Below are 23046 nucleotides of genomic sequence, written 5' to 3' on the forward strand. Positions count from 1 at the left end.
TTTTTTTTTGTTTTTGATATGTACTAAGGCCTTTATATTACATCATGAGACAACTGGAGAAGAATATGAGAACCAAGTACTAATGGCAGGGGAGGAGGGAAGCAAAGGCAGATGTGATGTATGCTGCCCTCAAATCACATATGTGTGAAACATATATGTGTGATTTGAACATTTAAACTTAAGTTGTAAACAATTAAAAACTGACAACTTCTCTGGCATAAACAACTTCTAATCTTATCAGCCACTTACCTTCGTGTAGACAGTGGCTTTGTTGTGATATGGTGTGACACAGAGCTTAGTCTATCTATGCTAAGAACCCCGAATGTGCACCTCTGTTTAGGAACCTATGATGTGCGTTACCCTGACGTGACGTGAGCTGGATACCCCCAATAGAACTCTTATCATGCAAGAGCAGAGGCACTAAACCACATAAACACCTTGGGCTTTTGCTCTTCCAACAAGAGCTAGGTAGAAGCGGAATGACACTCTGTCAATGGAGTCTCTGACCCTCTCCGAAGACTAACACTCTGCCAGAGATGCTGCCGACTGCCACAGCTGCCCTCAGATCCCTCAGACCCCAGCTGAGGATGGGCCGCTGGTCAAGCCTTCCTCCTGAGACCACTCATTAATGCTAAACGCCTGAAGACTGCAGATTTGGACTTTAATTATTAGACCAACTTTACCCTACCTGATTCTCCAGGTCTAAAGGAACGTCTTTGGGTCTTACCTAGGTGCTGTGCCATGAATACCAAGCAATAAACTAAATGAGTTTATGCATGATAAATCTGAGCATTTCTCTACTTTTTAAAATAAAATCTCACAAGGCAACAGATTAAGATTGGGACTGAAAATTGTGGGGGAGGGGGCAGAAGAGGATGAGGTGCTCATCAGCAGTTTGTGCCTTGGGATGAGGGGAGTGAGAAGTGAGGCCAGACTATATGGCCTGCTTGGAACAAAAGGTTCATGGTAGAAAAAAACAATAACGATTTCAACTCGTAAGGTGGGGAATGGAACATAGCCACTAAAGAAACCCCAGGGAATGCAACTCTGCAGAGGGTATGAATGCAGGCCATTCATGCCACATGCACAAATATACCTGAAAACGTATTTTGAAATACCACTTCACCAGCCCAGTCCTGTGACAGCCAGTTTGTCTGGAAGTCATCCATCCGCAAACCCCACAACTTAACATGAACCCAGTGGAAAATAACAACATATTTGTACAGCACTTTGCAATATACCATTTGCCTTCCCATGTATTATCTTGGGATCCTTAAATAACTCTGTAGATGGCAATATAAATAATGGTCAATATTTATACCATGCTTATTATGTCCTATATAAACGTGCAAAGCTTTAAAAACAGATTATCTCATTTAACCCTCATAGCAACCCCATGAGGTTGATACTATTATTATCTCTGCCTTACGGATGAGGAAGATTACTATGTGCCAAGCATTCATTTAATTGTCACAATGACGCTGTGAAGTAGGTACTATTATTATGTCCATCTTTCAGAGAGGAAACTGAGGCACAAAGAGGTTCAGTATTTGGTCAAGATTGCATACCTAGTAAGTAAGGCACATAGAGTTGGGATTTAAACCCAGGTGGCCCTGGCTCTCCAGAATTCACCCACATCCAAAGTCCAGCTCTACCGAGTTGAAAGGCAGCCTCTACCTTCATTGTGTCTTTGCAGTGCTTGACTTCCAAAAAGTGATCCGGACTTTGTTCAGCCCACTGATCCTACCTCTTGACACCCATATCTCCTACCTCACTGCATGGGATTCTAAAGTTGGTTGCTTTGGGCTTATCCTCCCTCGTTCATGCCTTTAATGTCCTCAGCCCCACAGCTCATGTCACAACCACTATCTTATAACATAGTACTTTTACAGATGTACATCCATGCTCATCTACCCTTTAAAGTTCAGGCAGCTATGACTGTCCATACTTGGCAGGTGAAGAAATGGGGTGAAGGGTGCACTGTCATAGTGGTAGACTCAGAACTAGTGATAATGCCCTACTTTGTAGAGCATTTTATACTTCACAAGGCATGTTTATTCGTGCTCATGTTATTCATGTTCATTCCCATTTAAAGACAAGAAAATGGAGGGCGAAAGATTTCCCTCCAAAGTCACAAAACAGGGGTCAGCATTGGCTCTAGACTCTGAGTCTGCTGGGTCTTGGGTCCCTCCAAAGTGTCTCACTTCTCACCTAGCAGTCGTCCATCAAGCACTGTTACAGCAAGGCAGGACAGTGGAGAGGGGACCCACTCGAGGTACCTGCAGCACTGCCTCAGCCAGAGGTAGATAAGACAGCCCCTCCCTCCCTGACTCCTGGACTCAATCGCTGCATCAGTCACCTGACACCTCTCTTCTCAAACCCCTCACCCTAGATTACAGTTTACAGCTGATGACCCCTGATGACCTCTGCTCGACTCCACTGAGAAGATTAAGAACATTAAGCAAAGGGGCTGGTCAGGCTCCTCTCGGGCCAGCTCTTTATCATGCATCCTCTTTGAGATATCTCAGCTCTCAAACCCTGACCCCTCCACATCAGTGTTCTGCATCCCATAACCTCACACTCTCTGAGAGCCTCGGTTATTTCCTCCTCCTCCAGAACCTGGAGCTTCTCAAGCTCCCCTCCCCACCTTGTCTTTCTAATCTCATAGTCCCACTTCTTCAGCCAAACCAATATCCTCACTGCCTTTTACATTTTGCTTTCCGTCTCCCAAGAGACTTCCTTCTCCTAAACTGTCCTTCTCTCCCTATCTCTACAAGAAGCAATCATTTCCATCACTTTCCTTGACCCTGAAACTCACTCCACTAAGACTTCGCCCACTACATTCTTCACCCCACTGTTACTGTGCCTTCCTCTGGACTTATAAATTTTCATGGCTTCATGTTGCACTTATTCATGTTGCTTTACAGTCGGGGGCTGATCCATACTCATGTCTTGTCTACCTTCTAAGGCCAGGAGTGGTGTCATCTCCATTTCTATACTCCAAAGTTGCTTGAGTAACCCACCCCTAGCAAAATGTGGACATTAGTCATTAGCATGATGTTCCTGGGTAGAGATTTCTGTCATCTCTATTAAACCTTTTCAGTTTAGATTTCTGGGTTAGGAAAATTAGGGAAGAACAGCCATCCTCTTAGATAACATGGGGGAACTGGTGGTCTAGGAATGTTTACAGTCTTGGCACAAACTCCCCAGAGATAAATGAGGGGGCAATTGTGGGTGGGGGAGGAACTCAGGGTGGCTTTGAAAGCAACTTAAAAGAAACACAGAACAGCACAGCGGGGCTCCGGGAGCCCTCTGCAGAGGTTTTTTATTACGTTATTTTGGCTTTGAAATGGAACTGAAAACTTACTTTAGTCTGGAAAGGCCAGAGAGGGGATCGCACTGAAATCCTGAGTAAGAACTATCATCCTACAACGGCTGGGGTGTGGAGAGGGAACCCTAAAGATATGTTATTTACTGAACTCAAAGGGTCCCTGAGAAACAAGGCAAGCTGCAGGAATGGGGAGCAAAAGTATATGTGGTGATACAGGGACACAAAATCAATTAGCAGGGTCTGATACCTTCATCCAGCAGCATTCATCAATGCCCCCCCAAAGCAAGGGACTTGGAGTGTAGGTTTTTTTTTTTTTTTTTAAATAGAAAAAGGGGAAAAAGTGGGAAGGGGCATTTTGCATGCAAATGGGCTACTGCCAGAAGAGCCCGTTAAAATGTAAAAAATCCACATTCAGCCTGACAAAACGGTGCAAACTGCTGTGTTTGCCAGAGGGGCAGCAATAAAGCTCACAACAAAGGGGGCCAGGGAACAATGGCGGGCTGAATGGCCTCTGTCAGCAGGCCCTCTCCCGCGTTGCCATGGGGACCCCACCGGGGCTCACTAAAGGTATTTCCTGAGGAGAAAGGCATGCGCACATGCCCAGGCAGCCCGGCTAATCCTGACAGGAAGCCATTGCCATTCAGCAGCACAGGGGCTTGGGGCCAGAATTTTGTTTTGTTTTTATTAAAAAAAGATTTCAGTCTTTTGTGCGTCCCACCTCGTCACTGTAATTTAGTGCAGAGCCGCCTGCGCTGGCTAAAGTCGCAGCCAGGGCCTTGTGCCCACCCCGCGACCCCCCAAAAACACCTCCCCCGTATCTGGACAGGAGGAGGGCCCGGCTGCCTTCTGCTGTGAGAAGAAAGCAGGCAGAACCCCACTTGGGAAACCCAGGCTGAGAGCCCCCCACCCTCACCCCTATCTGAGAGAGCTTTGTGTAACTCTTCAAATGGCCAGAGGGCTAGTGGGAGTGGTGTTGAGGGGTAACATGAGGTCAGAATGGAGCCTGGGGTTCAAGCCTGCGCTTGCGTTCTGTCTGATGCCTTCTCCATACCTCTACCTTGTCTCTAGGGATTCTGCCCCTTCCCCCTTAAATCAGCACCAGCGTCCCCCGCCCCCAACTCTCACAACTGGGAGGGAAGAGCAAGAACAGGCTGGGGAGTAGGACTGTAATTAAGTGATTAACAAAGGAATGTGCCCAAGATTGTTTTAAAAGAAACTTCCCTTCTCCCACTCTACCCAGCAAAAGCCCTCACCCAAATTTTCTACTGATATACCAGGGACCGAACAGAAAACAAAACTCTTCCTGCACCCGTATCCCCAAACTCTTTCTCAATATACTTTGGTTCTCTCCCTCCTACCTCACTAGGGAGAATTGCTCTGGGAAGAGGAAAGTTCACTTAAGACATGCAGGAAGCTTAGAGTCCACTCATCCAACGCATCCAGATGCCCTGCAGCTACTGGGGAGAGTGGCCTAAACTCACAGTTCCTAGAAGTTGGTGTCACCATTTCACGTTAGGTTCCGGGAAGAATCTGGCCTTGGTAGATTCAGGGAAAAAAGCCAACATCACAGCTGGCCATGGAGACGGAAACTCCTGTGACAACTGCCCCTTAGGACACAGTTTAGGGTAAATTAACATTTCCTGAACAACCTGTGTGTGGAAGGAGCCATCCCCAATGAAAAGTGAAAAATGAATGAGGCTCAAGTTAGTAGAGACTTCTGCCCAGGTCTGGATGTTTGCAAAGCCCATGCTCTTGCATCTAGGCTTCCCCTTAAAACACATTTGGAACCCAGCAGTTTGACAGAATAATGGAGAGTAAAACTGACACTATTTCTGAGGCATTCAGACTGTGCTCAGAAATTTCCCTGGATACCAGGGCAGCTTCTCAGGCCATATTACCAAAAACCAACCAATTGCTGTGGAGTTGTGGAGCGGAACGTGGAGTCCACTCTAGGTGGACTAGAACTGCCAATGTTTCCGTTAGCAGCCACGCGTGTTAACCATTGGCACTACCCGGGGACTCCATGGCCATAGTACCAAAACAAACCAAACCCGCTGCCATCCAGTCATTCTGACTCATAGCAACCCAGCAGGGCAAAGGAGAACTGCCCATAATGTCTCCAAGGCTGTAATCTTTATGGAAGCAGACTACTGCATCTTTCTCTCCCCAGTGACCAGCTGGTGGGTTCGAACCGCTGACCCTTTGGTTAGCAGTTGAGCGCTTAACCACTGCGCCACCAGGGATCAAGCCATAGTAAGTGGATCCTCTTCCGGGAAAAGGAGCAGGAGAAGCCTCTTCTCCAGTGGTGGAAAGCCTTCAAAAGAAACCCAAAACCCAGTAAGGACCACTTAATGTGGGCCGTAAGCTGCAGGGATGGGGGTGGGGGTGGGGAGCTTCTGCATTCATTAAAGATCACGTCCTAAACTCAAAGCAAAAGTAGAATTGGTCACCAAAAGTTCCAACGCATATTGTAAGTAAGAACATCTTCCACTAAGCTATATGGGAAAAGTGCGCAAACTAGTTGGAGTGTGTATGTGTGTGTGTGTGTTGCATGTGAAGGTGTCCCACTGCTAGAACGGGCTCACACCCTCCCACCACAGGCCTGGAGCCCAGGCCTCCCAGCCATGTGTCTGCAGCTGCGACCTGTCATGCACTTCCTGGTCTGGGTTCTGTAATGGAAAGATCATTAAGAGTGGGGGAGGGAGAGCGAGAAGAATCGAAGGCAAAGAGGTAACCCCACGGCTCCCACTCTCCACTGTGCTCTGACCTCAAAGTCCGGTCAGGTTCCTTAAAGAAAAGAATGCGTTGCCCTTCCCCCACTTGCAGCCCTTCTCTGGCCTCTCAGAGCTTGTTTGGGGAAGGAAAGGCCAGCAGGAAAAAGTCGCTGCCCCCTAAACTTGCTGATGAATTAGTAGAGGACTCAGCTGTTTCACAATTTGCTTTTTGGCCCTCAAAACTGCAATGGGTGTTTGACAGCACAATTCACCGGGTCTCTAAGCACCCTGCCACGTCCCCTTCCTGTTCCACTCTCATTGCTGAAATTCGGGGGTTTGGGTCACAGCACCTCTGTGTAAGGGAAGGAAAAGAGCGGGGCAAAGAATAGGGTCTTCATAACGTTACATTTTAATATAGAGAAATGTCCCTTGTTTTTACATTTTGAGAATAAAGGTGATAAAACATCCTTTTAAAATGGAATAGTAACAGTAGTGGGTAATGTTGTTTATTTGTTTCAATATTCTTACTTGGCGAAATAAGTTGATAAATCCTACATAGGTTCCCAAAAAATTTCTGGAAATTTTACTGACGACGAAATCTAAAATTCTGGGACCACTGGTCTATTCCACAGATTTACAGGATAGCAAACACCCAGAAGGCTGTTCATTTATATCCCATCTACCACTTACTCATTCTCTCACTTTTACATACACTATTGAAAGTTGAGCATTTAGCCCCATGTTTTTAAAAGTTAAGAGATTTTTCTACCCGAGATGGTATAGTTCTCAGCTCCCAGGTAGAGAGCAGGTGGAGGAGGCTAATGGACAATATCTATCTATGGGACAGTATCCATCTACGCTTTGCTCAGACCACCTGGGGAGTTCCAAGGGAGAGAAGAGGTAACTCTCTTTCAGAATTCTCACCTTCCATGCAGGAGACCCAGGGTCGATTCCTGACCAATGCACCTTATGCGTGTAGCCATCACCTGTCAGTGGAGGCTTGTGTGTTGCTCTGATGCTCTCAAAAGGTTTCAGCAGAGCTTCCAGATCAAGATGGACTGGGAAGAAGGGACTGGCGATCTACTTCTGAAAATCAGCCAATGAAAACTCTAGGGATCACAATGGTGTGGTCCGATTCACAACCAGGATGGTGCAGGACCAGGCAGTGTTTCATTGTTGTTATGCGTGGGGTTGCAAGAGTTGGGGGGCAGAAAGGGAAAGGGCGACTCTACAACAGCTAAGAACAACTCTCAGCAATGTCAACATTTCAAATGTCGTTAGAGAAAGCAGTCTAGTTTGAGGTCCTTGTAAAAAACATTTAAATCCCAGTCCCAAACTCTGCTTGAGCCACAAGTGGTTGTAACTGGCTGGGTGCAGCTAAAAGAGATTCCGAGTGAAAATCGGGAGACTTAGGTCTAGTTTCATTTGCCTTCCACTAACTGTGTGACCCGGGACAAGTCACCTCCTCTCTCAGGCCTCAGTTTCCTCAAATGTGAAGTGGGAAAGCTGTCTGACTTGACAAGCTCTAAGTCCCTTCCAGCTCTAACCTTCTACATTCTATGTATCAACTTGGCCACTAGATCAAGGAGCACCACTCACTGCCACCACCTGCAGCACAGAGCTCCCTCTAGTGTAGGGGAACGGAAGAGTCCTCAATTTAATTTTCCTTAGAAGAGAGAATTTTGTTTTGGCTACACAGGCACGGCCACCAGCACCTTCAACAAATGCTTCTCTCCTTCTCCCTGGCCATAAGAAGCCTCAAAACGGCAAATAACGGGCAGCCGAAAGGCTGTGGCTGGCAGAAAGCTGTGAACCCATGTATTTTTGAAGGATTTATTTTACTGTCCTTTTTTGATGCTCAGGATATATCATCCCATGAGATTTAGCCAGGCAAATTTTAAAAATGGATATTTTCAACACAATAAAAAAAAAAGTGAATTGGGAGTTTGAGGGTAGTAGAGACGGGCTAGCACTCAACTACTAGCCAAAAGTTTGGCAGTTTAAACCCGCCCAGGGGCACCTCAGAAGAAAGGCCTGGCGATCTGCTTCCAAAAGATCACAGCCTTGAAAACTCTACCGAGCAGTTCTACTCTGGATACATGGGTCACCTAAGTTGGAATCAACAATGACAACAAGGGATAAAATTATAAAACAAATGCTGCTTGCAAATGTATACTCTTCAGGCGTTAACAGTCTTGATCACTCAAATAACGGTAAAACTGTTGAATGGGAAAGTTCACTCAGTAGTTAGTAAGGGAACCTAACTCTCTTCTAAGGTTCAAAAGGTAATTCCTAAAACCTAACGAAAATAAACCTTAATTCCAAAAGTAAACTCTAAAGTTTGGCAATAAAGGACCAGAGATTTCTGAATGCAAAAGGTCTCTTCTGCACTGCTGGAGAGCTAATCAGCATTCCAAAGGCGGTGATAATTGACTTAAAGCCTGAAGCTTTGGTGGAGCAGCAGCAGGGTGTTCCAGGAAGAGTGTCTCCTTCCTTCCAAGGAAAGCTTTTAGACCAAGTTCCTACTCTCTGTCTTTCCTCTCCCTCCCCCATACCTCCAAGGCAAACTGACTCAGCTCACTTCCATCTCCCAGCCTATTTTGTCTTCCTCTCCCTCCAACCAACCAGTTGCCATCATGTGTGTAAGAGGAGAACTATGCTCCATAGAGTTTTCAAGGATTGATCTTTCAGAAGCAGATCACAAGGCCTTTCTCCCAAGGTGCCTCTGGGTAGACCTGAACCGCCAACCTTTAGGCTAGCAGCTGAGCACATTAACTGTTTGCACCACCCAAGCACTACTCTTCCTAGTGTCTCTGATATTCCTCTTTCTTACCACTCCTCTCCCCACTCCTAGTATATGGGTTAGAATTGCAGGGGCTAGTCTATCATTGAATCATAGACCTGATTCTGAACTCTAGCTCCCTCATTTTTTAGCTGTTTAACCTTGGCAATGTTTTTTTTTTTTTTAACCTCTCTGAGACATTTCCTAATCTGTTAAATGGGAATACGGTAATAATACCTACCTTTTTTGGGTGAGAATTAATTTGTATCAGAGGTTCTCAAATTGTGGTCCCTGGATGGGCAGCATCAGCATCCCCTAGGAACTTGTTAGAAGTATAAAGCCTGGGCCCTATCTCAGCATCAAAAGCTCTGGGAGCGGAGCTCAGCAGTTGGTGTTTTAACAAGCCCTTCAGGTGACGCTGTTGTTACTGTTGGTAGGTGCTGTTGAGTTGGTTCTTCTGACAATCCACGGTATATTCAATATTCTTTGCCAACACCATAGTCCAAAGGCACCAGTTCTTCTGTCTTCCTTATTTAGTGTCCAGCTTTCAGATGCATATGAGGCAGCTGAAAATACCATGGCTTGGGTCAGGCGCACCCTAGTCCTCAAGTGACATCTTTGCTTTTGAACACTTTAAAGAGGTCCTTTCCAACAAATTTGCCTAATGCAATATGTCGTTTAATTTCTTGACTGCCGCTTCCATGGGTGTTGATTGTGGATCCAAGTAAAATGAAATCCTTGACAACGTCAATATCTTCTCCATTTATCACAATGTTGCTTACTGGTCCAGCTGTGAGGATTTTTGTTGTCTTTATGTTGAGGTGTAATCCATACTGAAGTCTTTGATCTTCATCAGTGTTTCAAGTCCTCTTCACTTTCAGCAAGCAAGAGTGTGTCACCTGCATATCACAGGTTGTTAATGAGTCTTCCCTCCAGTCCTGATGCTGCACCCTTCTTTATACAGTCCCTGGATGGGCAGCATTCGGGGTGATGTTAATGCTGCTAAACCTGAGAACCATGGCATTAGATGATGTGTGGTGGCAATAACTATTCTCACCTACCTTCCTACCTGATGAGAGCGTGCAATTGCTACTGAAAAGGGCTGTATTCCTATTCTCCCTTTTTTAAGCTAGAAATTTGGGTGTCTCTTTTCAAAAAGAAAATGGCTTGTTGTTTACCAGTGCATGCATGCATTCATTTAATAAAACAGCATAAATCGAGCACCTACTATATACCAGACACTATTCTAGGTGTTGGCGTGAACAAAAGACAAAAGAAAGCCCCCGCCTTCATGGCGCATATGTACTAGTGGGAGGCCGGCATATGATCTCCCCTGGCTTTGGGGAACAGACCATACCCTGTGGCTTCAGATGTTCTTATAATCACAGTTTAATGTCCTTATTTGATGCAACCTTCAGATGACCCTTAAACGAGTCATTTAAGATATCTGTGTATCTCTAGGGACAGTAACATTGACCAGGGCTGGTCCTACCCCATGGTAAGGGTGGAGGTGGGCAGGGTATTTGTCCTGGGCCCCACATTCAAGAGGGGCCTCTAAGAATTTTGATGTTTTCTCCAAAACGATTAACAGACAGTCACTGACAGAATTGGAAGAAAACATTTACCAAACAACTTTCAATCTGTGTTCTGTTCCCGGAGCATACTACAGATGGTGCATGACAAATTCATATATATATTTAAAATCCTGTAATTATTCTATGACTAGCCTAATTATACCGCTGCATATATTTTTTGTTAAAAGCATTAATTTGTTAGATATAAACACTAAAAAAAACAAAATTTCAGAACCCTCCCTTCTTCCCCCCATTTTTTGTAATATACGAGTAGCCTCAAAAAAATGATGACTTTGGCCTCTCTCAGCCTTTCTGATATGTTTATTTCCCATCCATCAGACATTGTTGGACCACAGCCATTTTAGAAGCCATCTAGGTGGCTTCTCTATCTGCAGGCAATACCTGTACATTCTAGAACAGATGTGACCTACAAAGTAAGCTCAGGTGTGGTGTCTTACACTTTGGGGGCTTTTGATCCTAGACCTTCTCCAAGTAGGAGTTCTCTGCTTATAGTAGAAAAGACAATTTCAGTGGAGTTTCTGTTCTACTAATTATTCTGGGCAGCTCACAGACCTGTGGCCAATGCATAATCTCTTAGTAAAGAGCAGAATGTCACATAAGAAATGACATAAGGCAAGCACTCCACCTCCCTGTACCCCAAATCACACAGACATACATACCATCCCAGAAAGGGAGGTGAAGCCAGATTCCCAGGAGATAAAGGAGACTGGTCCAACAATATTTAAATTCCAAACGCTGGTCTGCCTGAATCGTGTGGGGAAACCCATTTTGATAGAGGGAGGTAGCAACACACAGTGGATAGACGTACTGGAATTAAACCCTGGTGGCGCAGTGGTTAAGAGCTACGGCTGCTAACCAAAGGTCAACAGTTCAAATCTACCAGCTGCTCCTTGGAAACCCCATGGGGCAGTTCTACTCTGTCTTACAGGGTCGCTATGAGTCAGAATTGACTCTACGGCAACAGATTTGTTGTTGTTGTTTTTTGCTGAGCTTGAATCCTAGCTCCACCCTTCACTGACTATAGACCTTAGACAAGTTACTTAACTCCTGGAACCTCCGTTTCCTCATGAATATGGAAATAAAACCTACGGTCGTGGGATTGTTCTAAAGATATTAAGAATGTAAATAAAGCGTGCAGATGTGGAGATGCAATAAATAACATTTATTACTATTTTTAAAAACTTTTATCGGTACAATTGTTCTGGTGGGTAATTTGGCACCATGCATTAAAAACTTTTTAAATGTAAATACTCTTAGATAAATGAGTAAATTGTATTTGTAAAAGCATGTTTGCTGCAGTGAAAACTATTGAAAATAACCTAAATGCCTAAAAGTAGAAGACTGGGTAAATAAATTATGCTCACCCATACAATGGAATACTATCAGACAATATGAAAACGTTTTCTCTGCATAGCAATAAACACATACTTAAGTTACAGTATACACAGGAGAAAGTTATCAGTATATACAGTATAAACCCCATTTTTTGAAAAGTCAAATTATATAAATGCAGGAAAAAGTCTAAAAGAATAGATTCAGTTAATAGTGATTATCTCTGAATAAAGATAATAATAAAAGTAAGTATCTTTGAAACTCTTATGGGAATATAAGAGTTTTTCCTTTCTCTGTTTATGGGTCCCTATTTTCTAAATTTTCTATGATGAACCCAGATTCTATATTAAAATAACAATGTTTTAAAGGAACAATAAAATATTTTTTTCTGATGGCATTGTTCTGGAAAGGAAGCAGACACATATAAAACATATATAAAAATGCCACATAATGTTAGGCAGAGTAAAGTAAGTGCTTGATTGGAAGTTAAAAGAAAAAAGAATAAGAGTGATTAATTTGGAGACAGCGGAAAGCTTCAAGTGGGGAGGCGGCTCTTAAGCTAAGCCTTAAAGAATGGGTAGGAATTACCAAAAGTGAAAAGGATAGTGGTGGGCATTTTGGGTTAAGGAGCCAGGATAAACAATGGTCAGACATGAAAGGAAAAAGGAAGTCTTGTGTGGCCAGATGAATGAATGAAGGAATGAATGAACAGTGAAGGGAGCATTAGCCAGAGGCTAGCTTTTGAGCCTGGAGAAAACTGAGGAACGGCTAAGCTCTGAATTCAACTTGCTTTGTTGATTATCTATTTGAAACTTCAGTGTTGATGCTTTTTAACCTCTTTCCCTGAGCAAGCTTATAACCACTAAGTCCACTCTTTGCCGAACTCACTGACCCTCTCACCCACTTTAGGCTCAATGTGCCTACAAATCCAGGGCCTGGGAAACACAGACGCATTCAACGGCGGGTCTCACTGCCCCAATATTCACCTCCCTTTACACAACCCATCCCAGGGGGTTTGGCTGAGCCACAACATGGGGGATAAGGAAGAGCATTGAGTTTCAAGCTCTGCCAGAGCCAATCCTTCTCAGTGCCTGGAACTGGACAGACCCCCTCACCCCAGCGTTCCCCAGTTAGTGGGGCACAAACGTTTAAATGAAGTAACCAGGAACCTTGTTTGGCAATACAAAGGTGAGTCAAGAACCAGGAGAGGGGAACTCTGAGAGTGGAAGGTCGACATCTTGGTGCTGTACTGGCATCACTAAGAGGTAAACAAGAGTTTAGGCAATTGGCCCCCTACTTGGCCCTCACCAGCTGGAAATCAGAGCAAGTTCCAGGGTCAGGAGAAACCCAGACTCCAGAAGGCTTCTCCTAAGATGAAACAGTTTGAGACTTACCTCAGGCCCTTGAGAGCCCAGGTAGGGCAGTGAACTCTCAGCTAAACCACTTAGGGCCCAGGGTGGGGGTTGGGACAGGCAGAGAAAGAGACTGTTGGTGATAAGTTCGTGAAGGAGAGCCAGCTCTTCCAGAATGAATAGAAAGGCCAAGGCAGCTGAATGCAGGAAATCAGCAGAGCCAGAGCAGCTGGACTTTCCCTGGTCAGCAGGGAAACAGTTGTCTCATTTCCAGGCTTCAGGGAAGGAAGAAAGGGGCAAAGGTGGTGTCCACAGGGTGAGCTGCAGCCCCCAGTGGCCCCAGAGGAACAAGGCACTGTAAAAACAGGGCGCAGCTGCTGGTCAGGCTCTCTGACCCCGTACTTCGCCCTCCTGGATAATGACTCCCCACACTCACTTCTCCCCAAGCCATCCATCGCCGGCCCAGACACAAGCCATCACTCACTGCTTCTGGCCTGGCCAGGAGCAAGCACCCCAGCCGAACCCTGCTGACCCACCTCCAGGTTGGGGCCACAGGCTCCAGAAGAATCCCTGACACTCTCTCCCCAGTTCCTGTCCACCCTGGCCTGGGTCTCCCAGCTGCCAGGTAGTTACAGAAACCAGGGGACAGAATCGTGGCCTGTTTTTTTTTTTTTTTTTAACTTGGCCACCATCCCTTCCCCCACCCTCTGCAGGCACTCTGGACAGCCATTTGTTCTTCCCTGAGAAATTCCTCCTCCCTGACTTTGGGGAGCTGGCTGGCAAAGCCTGAGTGGAAAATCAGTGAAGCTAATGGTGTAGCAATGCAGAAGCCAGAGCCAAGAACGCAGCCCTGGAGTGGCTGTGCCGCACGGCCCCAGCGTGGTCAAGCGGGACACATGGGCTCCTCCTTCACACGCGGAGTGTGGGTCCTCCCTGCCCCCACCCCGCCCCGGAACACTTGCAAACACACCCCTCCCAAAGGCACTCTAATCACCCCTCTCTGAGGAGAGAGATCTGGGACAGAGTCGGTCCTCTGGGGGAAACCTGGTAGCACAGCACCCTCCAGACTTCTCCTGGCCTAAATCCTCCATGCTTGTTCTCAAGTGGGTCATTCAACATCACCTTTTGCTCAACGTAATTCCACTCGCCTTGTGGCAGAGGGTGAAGACACTCCTCATACCATGCAGTGTGAATGAGAAGCAAACAGTTCTTTAACAGGAAGAAACTATGCTTGGAGGGAGAGGGGCGCGCTCCTGCACAGGACACTGGTCCTCAGGCCATGCCAATCAGCTGCAGCCAGCAGGCTCACAGCATGTCAGATGCTGGCAGTGGGCCATTCTCTGGTACCGATTCGAGGCTCCACTGAAGCCAGACGGAAATGTGTATCCCTTTGGGCTGAAGAAAAGGAGCCCGGGTTGCAGAGTGGTTAAGCACTCGGCTGCTAACCAAAAGGTTGGCAGTTCAAACCCACGCAGTCTGAACCTACCAGCTGCTCCACAGGGGAAAGATGTGGCAGTCTGCTTCTGTAAAGAGTACAGCCTTGAAATCCTATGGGGCAGTTCTACTCTGTCCTACAGGGTCACTAGGAGTCCGAATTGACTAGAGGGCAACAGGGTTTGGGCTGAAGGCAGCTGCAGGGCCCCTGCTGGGGGGTTGCCTGGGATGGCCAGGACCCTATACCTTGGGACTGGGGCAATGGCTCTGGCCCCACTTGCGGCCCCTCCCCCATGGATGCGGGTTTCTGCGGGACACAAAGCCCTGCTTTGTGGCGCACAGCATCCAGGGGGCTTGCGGCCAGAAATGGAAACGTGCGGCTTTTCCATTAAGTGTCACCTCTCCCCCTTCAACCGGCCACCAGACTCCTTCAAATCTGGGTGGGTGGGAGGAGCTGTAAAACCCCAGCCCATTAAATCATTTATTAGTTGCAGGTTTCTGAGCACGCAGGCAAGTATTTTCAGACTGCAAATCTCACATACTATCCCCCTCTACCATGGGGTCTGGGGTGTTTAACGCACAATACTCCTGAAAACGGGGTGGGACCCCCACTCCTAACTGCAAGAAGTGGCCTTGCAAACAGTTTTGAATTCACACACTTGCCATTCCCCAAGGCTTCTTCTTAAAAGAGAGAAAAATATATGAAAACAACCCTCCCCGAGCTCAGCATTTCTTTCAAGTTGGTGCTTATCTTTCTCAAGGGGCATTCTACCCCTGGGCCCATGACCCAACTTACTTTTATCCACACAACTCCCTCCCTCCAAGCCTAATCTGAAACAAGCTTAGACTCCTTTAAGATCCCAAACTAGAGAAGGGGAAGGAGAGGGAGAAAGAGAGGGAGGCTGGTTTTCCTGGAACCCTTATTAAATAAACTTTCCAAGGGAGCAAGAAACTCCAGGCCCCTCCCCAACCCCTCAGGAGCCTCTGCAAACTGCTAGCATTGCATTAAACTGGGGGAGGGGCTTCCGACACACTACAGTAAAGTCTTTTTAAAGGGGAAAATCTCTCGGAGTGTGAGCAGAGTTTTTGGTAGTTTTCTTTGAACTTTTGGATAAAACTTTTCTACGCAGATTATACTCTTTTTTGAGAACAGTAGTAGCGTTATTATTTAATAATCAGCAGGGCCAAGATCACTCAATAACACTTAACGTTTGTAAAATAGCTTATATTTTACAAGTACAGGTTGCAATTGAGTCGATTCAGACTCATGGCGACCCCATGTGTGGTCCCGGGAAAATGTACCAAACAACCACCATTTATTGCTCACTGACTATACACATACATTATCTCATTTGAGATTCACAGTGACCTAATGAGCAGCTACTCATTGTCTCTGTTTTAGAGCGAGGCTCAGAGAGGTCAAGTAACTTTCTGAAGAGCCAACAGTCAATAAAAAGTGGAGCGAGAATCAAAACCAAGGCAGTCAAGGGAAAACATGGCCACAAACATGCGTGTTCAGAGTAGTTTTATTCATAATAGTCAATATTGTTAACAGCCCAAACATCCATCAACAGGTAAATGGACACACAAATCTAGATACACCCATACAACACAATACTACTCAGCAATGCAAAGTAATGGACGACTGACACATGCAACCACATGGATGAATCGCAAAAACATGTTGAGCAAAAGAAGTGAGACACAAAAGAGAACATTCCAGACGATTCCATTTATATGAAATTCTAGAATAGGCAAAACTAATCTAGAGTGATATAAAGTAGATCAGTGATTGCCTGGGGCCAGCGGTGAGGGGGGACTACCTACAAAGGGGCATGAGGGAAGTTTTCAGGGTGTGAAATGTTCTATATCTTGATTGGGGTGGTACGTGGGGTACGTACATTTGCCAAACACATCCAACTGTATGCTTAAAACTGGTACATTTTATAGTAGGTAAATTATATCTCGATTAAGTGAATTAAAAAAACCAAGGCAATCTAACTTCAGTCTTCACTGCTACACAGCCACCTCTCCCACTCCTTCCCTCCTATTCATGGAGCCTGTACTTTGTCCTCACCATGACCTTCAACTCAGCTCCCTGGCTCCACCTTCCACCCATGGATCACTGCCTCTGGCTTCCTTTTCCAGTCTGGATCCACAACCAGCCACTTAACTGACCTCCCCCACCCACTATCACCACCCTAGAATATGCTCATCAGCCTGGGACATCCCCTTCCTGCTTACAAGTGCCCACCCAAGATCTACACGGTTCACTTTCTCCATTCTTGGGCTGCAAAAGATTTTGCTGGAGAAGAAAAAAAAAAAAAAGTAATTTAGGGTTCATCATAAACTCATATTCACAACTCTGATTTACACTGTGGCTGATCCAAATCCTCCCATCCTAACTCATTCCCTTTAGGCTCATCTCATCTAGTCTTTGTCTCTACAGTCACCCAGAGTCGACGTGCAACCTTCTTAAACCTATAGATTCAATTTCTAGGGCGTCTACTATTTTTTCTCTTTCCTTTCCTCATGGCTTCCACCCTAGTTCATACCCTCACTTCCTCCAGGCTAGACATTCAAAACAACCTTCTAATTCGTCTTTCTGGAAACAGTTAGCAGTAACTGTACTACTAACACTGTACTCATAAGTGCTTTATCCAGGTTATCTCACTTAAGCCTTTACTATTGTTCCCATTTTACACATGAGCGAACTAAGGTGTAGTGTGTTTGAGTAAACTGTCAAAGCAAGTAATGCAGCTATTAAGTGGCAGGGCAGGATTCAAACACAGGTGCATCTCATTCCTTCCTCCCATCCACTCAAATTCAGCTGCCAGATTAATTTTTCGAATAGATGAATCATGTCACTGTTTAAAACTTTTTCATGTTTCCCAGCATCTACCCACTTAAGTACAGTTTCCTTAGCAGGGCATTAAGGACTTTCATATGTGAACTCAATCCAACTTTTCCAGGCATCATTTCCCAGGATTACTCACCAGGCAAACGTTCTCCACACACTTTATAAATCGTGCCTCGGTGCCCTTGCTCAGTATGTTCCACCTGAAATACCCTTAATTTCCCTCTTCCAAATCCCTTCCCATCCCTCAACCCACGTTCCTGCTCCTCCCTGTATTTTGTTTAACTCCACTGTATGGTTCAAACACAGTCTGCCTTTAGTTATGTCTGTGCTTGTCTCTCCCCTACCTGACTGTAAGCTCCCTGTGGGTAGAGATGGTCTCTCCCAGCTTTGAGTCTCCAGCATGTTCTAGCTCAGGTCTTGCCTTATTTATTCAGTTACTGAATACAACATTAATCTGCTTAGTACTCCACACTTTGCACCTCCTAGAAAGTCTCACACACCCTCTCCTCCCTACCACCATACAAGTGGACATATTTTCTCATTCATCATTCATCTTTTAAATAAGGTTCTGCCATCAAGACTGATGGATGGCCCTTTATACACAGCCACCATGTCACATGCACACCCGAGCCTTTCACCCACTGCCTGCCAACCTTCTCTATGTGACCAGCCAAGGAGTCACAAGACACACTGCCTTTGGCAGTAGAAATGCCCAAATATTAGTTCTCAAGGACCCCTGAAAGCCACCAGACAGGTAGTATCTATACTCTCCATGAGGTACTTTCACAATTCGAGCAAATCCCATGAGCAGAAGAACAAGTCCTACCTGTTACTAATAATCTCTCGAATTTTCAACATCTGCTCCCATGCCCCCAAATGCTTCCTGTTGTCAGTCTCTGGGAAATACTGCAAACAGTACATATCCAAAGAAAACCACTTAGCAGGCCCCCAAACGGTACCCATGAGACATGGTCAAGGAGGGCAAAACAGCAGGCACCTGGCCATAACTGCCGACCCTTATATAAGATGTGTCTTTAGAACCATTGTCTAGAAGCCAGAGGCCCTTATCAAGCCCTCACATCCCACGACGTCCCCTGTAGTCTAGTCCAAGTTCTAAATCCATATTCACAGGGCACTCACTTCCCATTCCACTTCTCAGCCCCATTTTATACATCATCTAGGTTAGGGAGCCAGTCCTAGGGTCCCAAGCAGAAGTTCTTTTCTCAGGAAGAGAAAAGCATAAAATGTACCCTGAGCCTGTCACCTTTGGCAAATGGCTGTCAGCAGCCTTCATGAACCCAACCTTGAAGAATTTGGTTATGTTTGTACCCAGACCCAAGTCAACTTAGGTAGCTTGAGAGTTTCTCCACCTGAAATGGAGCTTTCCCAGTGACCACATCACCTCTGTCCAGCCCGCCCTGTTTCTGAGGCCCAGAGTCTGGGCCAGCCCTCAGCCCATGCCTTACCTTGTTCAGGCAAGGCTGGGGGAGGCCTGGCAGTACAGAGTGTGGCTGTGACCAGCACAGCCCAGAAGAGGAGGCACTTCCAGCTCCACATCCCAGTTCTGCAGTTAGAGGTTGGTGACAAGGCTCCACACCTCCATGGGGACTCCACCTTGAGCTCGATCCTCCTTCTCAAGCTGACTCTGGGGAAACAAAACACCAAAAAGTTAGGAGGATCTGGGTGGGAGGGAAGGCAAGAAGTAAAAGAAGGTAAACCAAGTCATACTGCCACCTGACCAGAAGGATGCTTAAAATAATAATGTACTCCTTAAGGCACAAAGAAAAGAACTGGGATCCTACCCAAATGTTGAATTAAAGGTTATAGGTCTTAATTAGACAAAACCAACCAACCAGTTGCTGTAGAGTCAATTCTGACTCACGGCGACCCCGTGCGTGTCAGAGTAGAACTGTCCTCCATAGGGTTTTCAGTGGCTGATATTTTGGAAGTAGATCACCGGGCCTTTCTTCCAAGGTGCTCTGGGTAGACTCAAACCACCAACCTTTCGGTTACCATGAACCATCTGCACCACTCAAGGACTCCTAATTAGACCAAGGGGTGCTTCAATTCAATTATACAACTACTTATTGATTGTGGACTGTGTATAAGCCCTGCTGGGAAAATCCTCATGAAGTTGTCCAAAGTGTAAGGTATAAGGAAAACAAGGTGTAAGGAAAGTGAAGGGCCTCATCAGAGTCCCAAGTGGCTCTGCCACTCTGTGAACCATCTGTGTTATTCACAGAATCCACTTCCCCAGAACATGCACTAATGCAGGGCTTCACAAAGTGTGCTGGGATTGCAGGAGACAAGTATGGTGGTGCCTCCACCAGTGTAGGACTTCACTCAGTCTAGGGCAAACTAATCCCTTTGGTGAGGAGGAAAAGAGATGAAGAATTATGGAAACAGCCAAGGACCAAGAAATGGGATGCCTTGATTCTAGTCTTCGTTTGGACTCAAGTAGCTGTGTGACTCAAATAAGATGATGAACTTCTCTGGGCCTATGCCATGAGGAAGTTGAAACAAATGATCCCCAGGGTTCTTTTTATCTCTGACACTGTATGAATCACAAGTATCTCTAGTTCTATCAGCTTCCCTAAGAGATGGACCACAACCCTCACTACTTAAAAGGGCCTCAGAGTGTGGAACCCTGCGGCGGACTTAGTTCTCCTCCCTGACGCAGAAAGGTGACAGCTGATGTGGGGCAGAAATGAGTTAGAAGTGGGGGAAAGGGGAGAGGGTCCTACTGAAGAGTCAAGGGCTCTTGCAAGGGCTGACTCGAAGATGGCTCATAGCAGCCCCAGTTAGAAGCACAGACTCTACAGCTCTTCACCCTTCTCAGGGCTAGAGTGGTAAAATTTTAAATTCCCTGGGGTCTTAAAAAACAGATCATTGCTGCTAAACATTTACCAAGTGACTAGACGTTCTAGGCACTGTTCGGGTACTTGGGGGTGACCCTCTCTGTCTTCCAGGTGGCTTTTGTCCTAAATGCTCGGGGGAACCATCCAAGTTATTCAGAGAATCTACTTCCCCGGAACATGCCCTAATGTGGTGCATCAGGAGCCCTGCCTCCCCCCGAGCCAGGCTGAGCCCCTTGCGAGTGGCAGCAAACCCCCTGGATTCCAGGCTCTGTTCACATGTGCTCACTAGCAGGAGCGCGCACACACAACCACTAGCTCCTTCTCAAAGCTTACGAATTTTTTTTTTAATGATTTCAAATTAAGGGAGAAATAAGCATTTCTCTTTCATTTTTCTAAATTTAGGAAAAGGACTGGAAGGACAGAATGGAACTCACATTGACTGAATACTGACTATATCCCAAGCATGCACTAGACACCATTTATAGCTATAAAATTTCATTTATTCTCCCCCACAGACTTACGTGACATAGGACTTACTATGAGTCGGAGTCGACTCAACAGTGAGTCGGACTCGACTCAGCAGCAATGGGTTTGGGTTTTTTTTTTTTTTTTTTTTTTTTTTAAGGCAATGTAGAAACTGATACTCAGAGAGGTGAAATATTTAGTCCAAGAACAAACAGCTCAGAAGCAACAGTCCCAAGATTCTCGTCACCCAGGTTTTCGGACGCTAGAGGACAGGGTGGGAGGAAACACATAAGGGATTCATCAAACCTGGTTCTATCTGATTCAAACTCATTTTTTTCCAAAGGGCATCCCCGTGCCAGGAAGAAACCAGGTAGACCAGAGACAATTGATGGGTAACTCTTGGAATGAGCGAGAGTTATCAATTCTCAATTCTTTTGATCGAAAGAAAGAACCTCAGAAGCAGATCACAGCCGTGCCACCTAGGACGTGAGATGGGGCACAGCCCCAGGCCTGGAGTAGAAGTGATGCCTGTTGAAGGCATTCACTACACCCCAAACAAAGCTACACTGAACTGTGCAGGCCCATGACCCAGAAAGGGGCCACAGGTTTGGAGAAACTAAGTGCCACAGAAAACGCCAGAGTAATGGATGAGTTTTTAGTATCCAACAGGAAAGGGTGGTATCATCCTTAGATGATTAAACCTGGTTTCAAATGTACCAGAGAAGCAGCTTCTACCACCACTCAGCCACTCTGTCCCTTGACAAGCCTGCCCACCACCTCAAAGGCAGACTGCCCCATTTAGCTCCATGATCGATGCACTTCAAATTAATCTGGCAGCTTTCCTCCAACTTATTTCTAAAAAGGTGCATAAGTCTCTTCCTCTGCTATAACTTAACCTCTCTGGGCCTTAAGTTTCTCAACTGGAAAACAAAGAATGGTAAGAAAACGCAGCATCCTGGGTTTTTTCCTGGAGGCACCAATTCCTGGAATGAGAATGTAAGTGGGCACACACTCCATTCCACAAACCTGTAGAAAACACAAGTCACACAAACAGCTACCCCATATACTGTCTGGAACCCCGGAGACTGCGGCCTTCTCCTTTACCTTACCTTCTTCTCATTTTACTAATTAATAAATTCTTAAAATCCCTTCAGAATAGTCTCCTTCCTTCACGGCTTGACAGATGTGACCTGTAGCCTCACAGGTGTACACAGCAGCTTCCTCAGAGACTCTGCCACTGGCTCCACACTTAGTCTCTCCGATATCAGTCAGGTCTCCTGAGACATGCAGCCCAACTCCACCTGGGCGCAGAGGCCCTCTCTGGGGAGTGGATGGGGTACCAAGACATCTCCATTTCCCACTCATCACAGGGGACTAAAATATTTGCCCAGCCTGTTACACAGGTGGTCATGAAGATCAAATGGGTAATGTGTCTAAGTGCCTGCTCTACCCTAAGTACTAATCCAGTATAAGATAGGGATTCTATCTAGTGAGAAAGCAGAGGCTGGGCCATATGACCTTGCATCGCTCCCTAATTCTATGACAATAAGATCTCCTTATCCAAAAATGATGTAAAGAAAATCAGCTGATGAGTTCAGGACAAGTCTCTTTCTTTCTGTTCTCTGAAGAAGGTAACAAACGAATTATCGCCCTTGCATTTATGAGCCTGCTACCTAAGGGCAGTCATTGAACCTATCTGAGCCTCAGTTTCCCATTTGTTGGCAGGGGCTAAAATATTTGCTCAGCCTACATCACAGGTGGTTATGAATATTAAATGAGCAGCGTGGGTGAAAGTGCCCACTCTCTCCTCTCTAAAGTACTGATCAAATGTAAAGAATTATAAACATTGCGCTTTGGGCCACTCCCTAATAGCACTCTCAGGAGATTTTGGTAATTGGCGGCAGAAGGACATGTACTTCCTACCTTCCCAAAGGTATTTCTCACTGTTGTTCATTGTCAGGTGCTGTCAAGTCGGTTCCGACTCACAGTGACCCTACGTACAACAGAACGGAACACTGCCTGGTCCTGTGTCATCCTCATAATCATTCTTATGCTTGAGCCAATCATTGCAGCCACTGTGTCACTCCATCTTGTTAAGGGTCTTCCTTTCTTTCACTAACCCTCTAATTTACCAAGCATGATGTCCTTCTCCAAGGACTGGTCCCTCCTGATGACATGTCCAAAGTATGTGAGACAAAGCCTCACCATCCTCACTTTTAAGAAGCATTCTGGCTACACTTCTTCCAAGACAGATTTCTCACTACCCACCTTCATATCCTGTACTGTAGACCTAACAGTCCCATCTGGGACCACTAGCCACATG

The 23046-nt window shown here is 45.8% G+C and overlaps 1 protein-coding gene across 2 annotated transcripts in view; it reads right to left on the reverse strand.

Annotated features, from left to right (window-relative positions):
- Nucleotides 1–18957, reverse strand: part of FGFR1 (fibroblast growth factor receptor 1) — a 43089-nt gene extending 24132 nt beyond the window's left edge. For both annotated transcript variants that reach the window (XM_023737875.1, XM_004383410.1), the window contains exon 1: nt 18867–18957. In XM_023737875.1, the coding sequence (XP_023593643.1) occupies nt 18867–18957 (91 nt within the window). The remainder of the gene's footprint in view (nt 1–18866) is intronic.
- Nucleotides 18958–23046: the final 4089 nt, after the last annotated feature.

The sequence above is a fragment of the Trichechus manatus genome, unplaced genomic scaffold (assembly GCF_000243295.1).
Source record: "Trichechus manatus latirostris isolate Lorelei unplaced genomic scaffold, TriManLat1.0 scaffold00109, whole genome shotgun sequence".
Lineage (NCBI taxonomy): Eukaryota > Metazoa > Chordata > Mammalia > Sirenia > Trichechidae > Trichechus > Trichechus manatus.